This window comes from Rhopalosiphum padi, chromosome 4, assembly GCF_020882245.1.
Source record: "Rhopalosiphum padi isolate XX-2018 chromosome 4, ASM2088224v1, whole genome shotgun sequence".
In the NCBI taxonomy this organism is placed as follows: domain Eukaryota; kingdom Metazoa; phylum Arthropoda; class Insecta; order Hemiptera; family Aphididae; genus Rhopalosiphum; species Rhopalosiphum padi.
This window is the reverse complement of record NC_083600.1, coordinates 51,897,690-51,906,124: the sequence shown is the minus strand read 5'-3', so window position 1 is coordinate 51,906,124 and position 8,435 is coordinate 51,897,690. Positions and strand designations below refer to the sequence as shown.

General features: G+C 29.9%; 1 protein-coding gene across 2 annotated transcripts in view; it reads left to right on the top strand.

Moving 5' to 3' along the window:
• The first annotated feature begins 271 nt into the window (after positions 1–271).
• LOC132929232 (proteoglycan Cow) overlaps positions 272–8,435 on the top strand; it is a 36,121-nt gene continuing 27,957 nt past the window's right edge. Inside the window, exon 1 of one of the 2 annotated variants that reach the window (XM_060994425.1) lies at positions 272–828. In XM_060994425.1, the coding sequence (XP_060850408.1) occupies positions 718–828 (111 nt within the window). In that variant the 5' untranslated portion in view covers positions 272–717. The remainder of the gene's footprint in view (positions 829–8,435) is intronic. The other variant, XM_060994424.1, reaches the window with a different exon arrangement.

Here is an 8,435-nt window from a genome sequence, read left to right as displayed (position 1 = left end):
TGACTATTACCTAATACACTCTATTACCACGGGCAGCATTAACTTTTAAACGACTGTCTCCTGACTCGGTTGACTCCTACTGCCTTATCACCGTGCGCGACACATTTTTATCGAATCGATAAACATGCGGCGGGCAACCACGCTGAGACTACGACGACGACCCTACGGTAATTTCGTTATGGTCGTGGAGTACGCACTGCAGCTCCCGGTTCGTTCGTCGAGGGACGTTGACTGACCGGCTGGCGGGCGGGGGCCGCGAGCAGTGTACCGCCGATCATAGCGTTCTACCGCGCACGATAATATTATTTCGTATTTTCCTCGACCTCGCGCGTTCGCCGCCGCCGCTGCAGTCGATCGCCCCGCGCCGCACGCATCGCATTGTGTTTCACCAGTTGCCCTGCCGCCGAGTGTAAAAGTTCGGACAGTCACGTTTTTAAAAATTTTCCCAAACAATTTGGATTTAATTTTTATGGTCGTTCGACCGTCGTTTTTGTCGCCGGACGCGTGTAAATGTGAGGGGGGAAAGAGTAAATAAATCAAAAAATAGAAAGCGCTCCGTTTATTCAGGCGATACCTATCAGATTGCTTGCCCGGGCGTTCATTTTTTTATTTTATTTTGTTTTTCTGTCCGCGATTTACGGTAAATAACTTGCGCGCCCGTTCACGAAACCGGCGATCGAATATTATCATTGCTGTCGTTAACCAACGACGACGACGATGAACAAGTGGTGGTTAACCACCGGCACGGCTGTGTTGCTGCTGCTCGTCGCTTGCGCAGCGGACGCAAAAAAAAAGTGGAAAGCCGACGAAGATTTTGCATTCGAAGAGGTACGTGCTTACTTATTGTTTGCTATCACACTTATAGTTTTATCAATGGAAACGTACAGCAGTTGTGCATAAACACCTCACCGTAGGTACCGTTGATCGTATAGCGCTACTGATCGTTTTCGTAGACCTGGACCGGCGGTGACCGCGAGGCATCATGCCGATATTACTATTTATAATACTTATCATTGGGGTACACCGTGCTATTATTTATAGGCACGCATTTAGGTCATAAATATTGTACATTGTATTTTGAGGTACCTCGTACACGATAATGCGTGTTTTTATGACGCGTATCTTTACGGATTTTCGGCGAACCCGGGGCTCATTGTGCACGTGTAGACTGTACGGCGACTTCACCGAGTAGGAGGTACATATTATTATAATAGTGTTATATTGCACGCGGCAGATCACACGGTGGTCGTGCGGCAGCGGCGGGTCCAGGTGTTATCCTGTGTGCGCCGCATCTTCTCTTTGTTAGGCGGTGCTCTATTATCATTGTAATACGCCTATACCCGTGTGCTTAGATAATATTACCTATATATATATATACATATATTATAATATTGTTGTATATTATAATGCGGTACGGACACATCCGTCTTTATAACGATAATCCCCGGTCACTATTTAGAAAGCCACACCGCCTGGCGTGTTTGGTATTGGATTTTTTTATTCTTGGAAAAAAACAACAAAGTTTCCTCAATGTCTGTGCCAGGTACTGAGGACGACTATACCATGCTACTACGTTCGACCTTGGCCCGAATACGAAATCCTTTTACCCTTTATTTTTATTAATATCGATACGTCAATAAATCTATAATAGTATTATCTATAACATACACACTTCTCCTACTCTCCGTTTACAGACAAAATAGCTAGATAGGTATCGTACTTACTATCGATACGAAGACTTTTTCACCCAACGTGTGTCTTTGAGTCTTTCGACTGTTAACATCGTTATGGACAATCTATCATTAAAACTGTATTTGTATGCGCGAACCTTTATTTTTTTTTTATGAAAAAAGTGACCGCCTTCTAATTATTAGGTAGGTATACTATTTATGAGAAAATATTATATATTATATTTTAAAATACACGCTTAATATATACACTCACTATACTTACAAATATATAATATGTATTAACGCAAACCGGTTTCGTTGTATTTTGCTGCAAGTCGTAAACTGTTTACGTTATTATATGAGTTAACATGACGTGATTTACTAATTAGAAAATAGCAAATAAATTTATCACGTATATCTAATTATATGCTTAATTCAGTAGGTTATATGGTATATAATTTTTACTCAAATCGTATCCTTGTTTAAAAATAAATTGCGCGGGTGTCGTGTTTTGATTGAGATGTAATATCGTAATAGTATTGTTTTTAATAGTGGGATGAATTTAGACAAAAAATATTTATGTCCTATAAACTGATAGGTATTCAACGATTTTACACACCCATATACTCCCAATGAAATCATCACGTATATTTTATTGACAGTGGGTACAAATCATTGTAAATTACGGAGTAAATTATATGTATAGTGTTATTTATTTTGTGCTTGTTAATTTATTTTTAACAATATAACGGTAATTTACTCAAAAACCAGTGTCGACAGTGTCGTCAGCAATTAAAGGTATATTCTTTAATGTGTTTAATATGTTTTGGAAAACATAATATTATTATAATTCTAATTGTGGTGTACGTAGTATATTATATGTACGTTTATTGTTTAATAAAAGATTTTAGTATTTATATACAATTTGGATACTATTCATACTTTAATAATTAGTAATTATTACAAAACAGTTGTATTATATATTGTTATATTTTTAAAATTCTTATTTATAATGTATGGCCAACTAGAAACAAGCAGCATAATAATTGTATATCGACGATTTTGATGTTTGCGCTTTAATTTTTATGTTTTATCGCAGAATTTAATCATTTTGATAAGTACCTATAGATAACCACAACACGTTGTCAAAATGTCAAAAATATTAATAATTATTATTTATTAAAAAAAAGTGTTACATTTAGTTTAACCTTGAATCGGGGTGAAAAAACAGTGCTCGTTGTATGCGTGTACCGTACATAGAGGCTATCAGTACCGAAGTATAATTGTAGTGGGAGTGAGAAAGAGTGAAGACACATAGGGACTGGTTTTTTGTTAGTAACAGGTTTTCTAGAGACCTCACACACACAAACACTGTATGTGCGTCGTTGTGTACTGTGGTGATTGTGTGTGTCAGTATACACGCATAAAACGGAACAGGTCATCGTCGCCCCGAGCCATGCTTTATTAGTTCAAATAAAGCTATAAAAGGACGACAAACTCGACAAAGACACCGGTCGCAGTCCTTTTGGCAGCCATAGCAGGTCCTCCGTGCCAACGCATAATATTTGTGGCATACCCTTTTTTTGTCATTATGGTTTAATGTATTGAGTGAAAGACAGAGACAGAAAAGGGTTGATATTATTCATTAACACGATACAGGAAATAAAAACATTATCTCTATAGGTAAATATTCTCTGGTAAACCCATATGGTCTTTGAAAATTAAAATAATTTGTTGAACGTTTATATTTTAATCTCGCTTTTAATTTGCTTCGAAAATCTCGTATAAATGTAGTGTTAGTAATAATTTTAAATTAATACTGGTATAGGTAAATATAAAAATAAATAAATAAAAATAATTATATAATTTTAGTTTTTATTTATGTTTTTCATAATTTTGATTATTAAAACAAATATAATATATTATATAGTTCGTATACAATGCGAATTCGTTGATTAGTGAAGGGTAAAAAGTACAGAAAGAATTTCTCAAGTATTACGAGTCAATAAGTAAAAATTACAGAGATGTTATAATACTCCAATAGACGTATAAAGATAATTATTCAACTACGTATTAAAATAAAGAAATTAAAACCACACACTCAAAGAGATGACTACTGTTTATTAATAGTAGTTAATATTTAGTTAATAAATTATGCATTTTGTTAAAAATAAAATAATTTTTTTTAAATTCTAATATATTCTTTATCCCATCTAACTATGTTCGGGATATAACCTTAAACCAGGTTTTATTATGAAGTGTTATAAATAGAAATGTTGAATTATAATAATTTTCCATTAGTGTTCATGATTAAATGGGCGTGAAAAACATGTACGTTGATTAGGTGTACATAAAATTCGAGATAAAATGTATGTAACAACACCCCTTTAGGCAAAGTTCAACTATTTTTTTTAAAAATTAATCTTGTTGCCTTCGTTTTTCATGTTTAGGAATGTTTAGTTCGAGTTTTAGTTTTTATATTTATCCCAGTTGGAGGTACAATATTATTTTGTTATAAATTTGGTTAAAAACCACTGAAAAAAAGTTTTACTAAGGAATTTAATTTAACTCTGATTTAATATACTTTGGTCATTTGTAGAGTTATTTTTTTTTGTTATTTCTTACTCCAAAACGATGTTTGTATTTTATTTTTATTAGCTTCGTACCACATATTCTGTATAAATAATTTTAAATTCAATCAAAGATTTCTAAAAATATTTAGGATGATATTTTATGTTACCTTAACTGACCTTTATAATCTTGATAATGCACCTATTTTTACTTGTATTTATTTAAATTGAAAAAAAATAACATGTACTTTTTTGTCACTTAGCGTTTAATATATTTATCTGTTTTTCACACTTATTTATTATCTATTGAAATAACTGTTACAATTTAAACAAATTTATTTATTTTTATTTTATATTGTAAGTAAATTACTTTATTAAACTGAACCGTTAATATCATAATAATTGGGTTGTAAATATTGTAGGTATCTAATATATTTTTATTATATACAATATAGATTTGGTGATACAATTCAATATTTAATATTTTTTAATTTAAGTTAGTAGGTATATTATTATTTCCATTATAATACATAATTATTGAACATAAGTACAACATACCTGTATAAAAATAAATTATTTTATCTATCAACTTTTAACATTGTTTCATTTTTTTGATATATGACTATATTTTTGGTATGTCTTGTAAACACCAGTCTTACCACCCTACTATTCTTAGACTACTATACATTTAAGTTTGTTATTAATACAATTTTATAAATTTTAAAATTTATGCAGTGAAGGTATAATGGAAATATTACCCTATAGAAGTAGGAACAAAGATATATAATCTCTTTTATAATTTATTTTATTTTATCGGTACAATGCAGACTGTAATAGTATACCAAAAGCTCATTTGTTATGTTTAGTAGCTGTTACTGTTAATTAAAAAAACACTTTTAGGAGTATCAGAACTATTAACGCTTTTTTATTGTAAACTTCAATGATCACTGATCATTCGTTTGGAAAATTTTTCTGCCACAAACTATATTTCAACGAATAATCGATCACTGTGTAATATTGACAAGCGGACATTTATTAACTTCGGTTTTTTGTCGGTGTTAAAAACTAAGGGGAGTGAAAAACCGTATAAAAAAATAATGGTAGGTAGCAGAAACAATGGTCATTATTGTCCAAATTCAAGAGAAAACAGTTTGGGTTTATCGGCGAGTAGATGGAAGGAAATTGGCTGAACCGGAGATTTGTCAGCGTCAACTGAAATGATAGAAGCCCTCAAGCCATTGCCTTGTTATTATTGTCCTACGTTTCAGAAAATGGAATGTTCTGACTGAGCGTAAATAAAAGTGTCTTTTTCTTCATTTCGTGGAAACATTGAGACACCCTCGTGTCGTTTTCATCCAAATAATCGTGCCACTTTCGCACAATTAAATTGAATGTTTTTTTCTTAAAGAATTTACCTTTAAAGCTTTAAAGTTAAAATTGACTAAGCCTAGGTTAAAAAAAAAGTCGTCGTTTTGATGTACAGTATAGGTTTTCGAGTATACTTCGTCATTGAGTAGGTCACTGCAGTATTGGTTAATGGATTTGTTAAATTTGAATTTATTATCTGGGGAAACAAAAAACGATTTTGAGCGGAAACTGATCAGTCTTTATTTCTAAGGATGTTTTATAATTTATTTATACTACTTACTATTATTAACATGATATTATTATTATTATTATTATTTTAAAACATTGCATATTTACTATATACCATATAATTGTTATTAACTTAACAACGATGTATCTTAGAAAGAAAATACGCACGCACAGTACGGTTGCTGTCGTATACATAATATATAGCTTAAAATTAATCTAAATATTTTAAACATTTTATAGTGTATAGACAATAAATAATAATAAATATATTGGTAAAAAGTATCAATTAATACAAAAAAATTAGAATTATTATTTTTATTTAAAATTTAAGTAACTAATTTCTTAAAAAATTAACTTAAAATGTCTAAAATTATCGCTCCACTCATTAAGATTACCGATCCACTTAGAATTTAAAATTAATTTTTATTTATTTTATAATACATGTCAATAAGAAAATATGATATTGTTAATTTAGACTGTATTGCATGTTTTTAAACATTATATTGTCGATGGATAGAGACGTATAAATAATTAATATTTGAATGACACATCATGCCGCCAATGGAGTTATCCAATATTATTACGTGAATGCAGCATATATTTATACGTTCTACTTGGTTTAATTAATCATTATTTAGGTTGAAATATTTCTTCAAACATATAAAAGCGGTAAAAAATATTTGTTTAATCATATTTCTGTTGATTATATTCTATCCTTATTATAAAGGAGAGGTTGAGACTAAAAATATATCAATTGCATATAAGTTAACACCTAAACTATAGTTATGATATTTAGTGTCAATAGTATAAACTTAAGTAAAAAATTGTAAATAATTATGAATATTGTAAACTCTCTTCCTTTTGGTTTATCTATAACTTAAATATTTAAGCTAAAAGTAGGCTAATACAAGTTGAAGTTGAAGCCTTAACAGTTAATTAAAATAATAATAATATTAATAATAATAATTAGTGACTTATGCAATTATACCTGAATTATTATCAAACACTTAGTTAATTCAAATTCAAAAAAATTAATTTTACTCCGTCAACGCATATCTATTTTGTTATGTACTATAATTTTTTTTATGATACATGTTAGAGCAATATAATATATGTATATATATATATATCAAGTATGTATTATAAAATCTGTGTTTGACCTAAAAAATAAATAGTAGAAGTACTGTAATAATACAAAACATATTTGTTTCCTTAGTTAATATACTTTCGCCCCTACACCCTTTATTTATATCCTCAATAATATGTATATCATTTCTCAAACATCAGAAAGGTAGTGCACTTTCGTAGGTAATATAGGTAATATTATTAGTATATTTTTTTTAATGAATTATTAATAAAGTCTAGTTTTAAATATTTTAATTAAGTTAATTGCTTATAATAAGTATATTCAAATTTAATAAGTTAAAATATATTTAATTCGTATTTATATTTTTGTCTAAAATGTCTAAATTAAATTCCGATTTATAATTATAACAAGAAACATGTTAGAACTAAGTCAAAACTAAGCGACATCGCAGGAGATATTCAACCTTTAAACAGTTTAAACAATGAAATGTGACAGAGAGCCATTTTTCTTGGAGGAAATTTCGCAATGAGTTGTTTTGTCGTAGGGACATATTGTTGTGGTCGAAAAATTGTGTATAGTTAGAACCAAACATTTTTAATTTACCATGTGTATAATGTTATGTTATATTATTATTGATATTATTGGATTTTATTTATTTATTTTATCTTATTTTAAAACCTATACTCATCGTCCATAGCCCATGCTCGACGAGAGGGGGACAGCCGGGGCTGTAGCTTCGGGCCCGGGCCCGACCAAAGCAACTAGACCCTATATTTTACCTAATTTTTACTTAAATATAAAATTTTACCCAAGGGCCCTTGATTACTCTCCATTCCCTGGTGACACAACTCACAGTCGACTTAGAAATCTGTAGGTTAGGTTTATCTAGGTATATTATAGATTAAAAAGTTCAATTTGACCATAATTATTTTTATTCTCAGTTAAATACAGAAAAAAGTTCACTCAAAAAATTTAAAAAAATTAGCGATCTAGATTCTAGATAGATGCATTTTAAAAATAATACAACAATATGACAATAAAGACTATATATTTCATATTTAAAAGGTATACCTATTTCTAGTATATATAATACCCGATAATACCTCACTACCATTATTATTGATTACCTTTATTATTATAGTATTTGAAAATTATGAACATGACAAAATATACCAAAATTGTATTATTATTTTTCAACCTTTATTATTATATTATTAGAAAATATTTAATGGCTACGTCAAAACGGCTACTTCAAAATGGCCATGATGGTGAATTGTCCTAGATACTTTCAATGGAATTAACAAAATACATTTAACATTGCAAACAAATATGTTCTATTTATCTTCATTTATTATACTCCATGTATGAGAATAATTTTCATTTATAAAATTGTTTACCTGTCTTTTAGAATAAATAAGGTATAGTAGTAAAATAGGTTTAAAAATACGTTAAAAATATCTGAAAATTTAGTTGTGGTAATCGGTCGCTTTGTTCACCTTTTAATCACACATT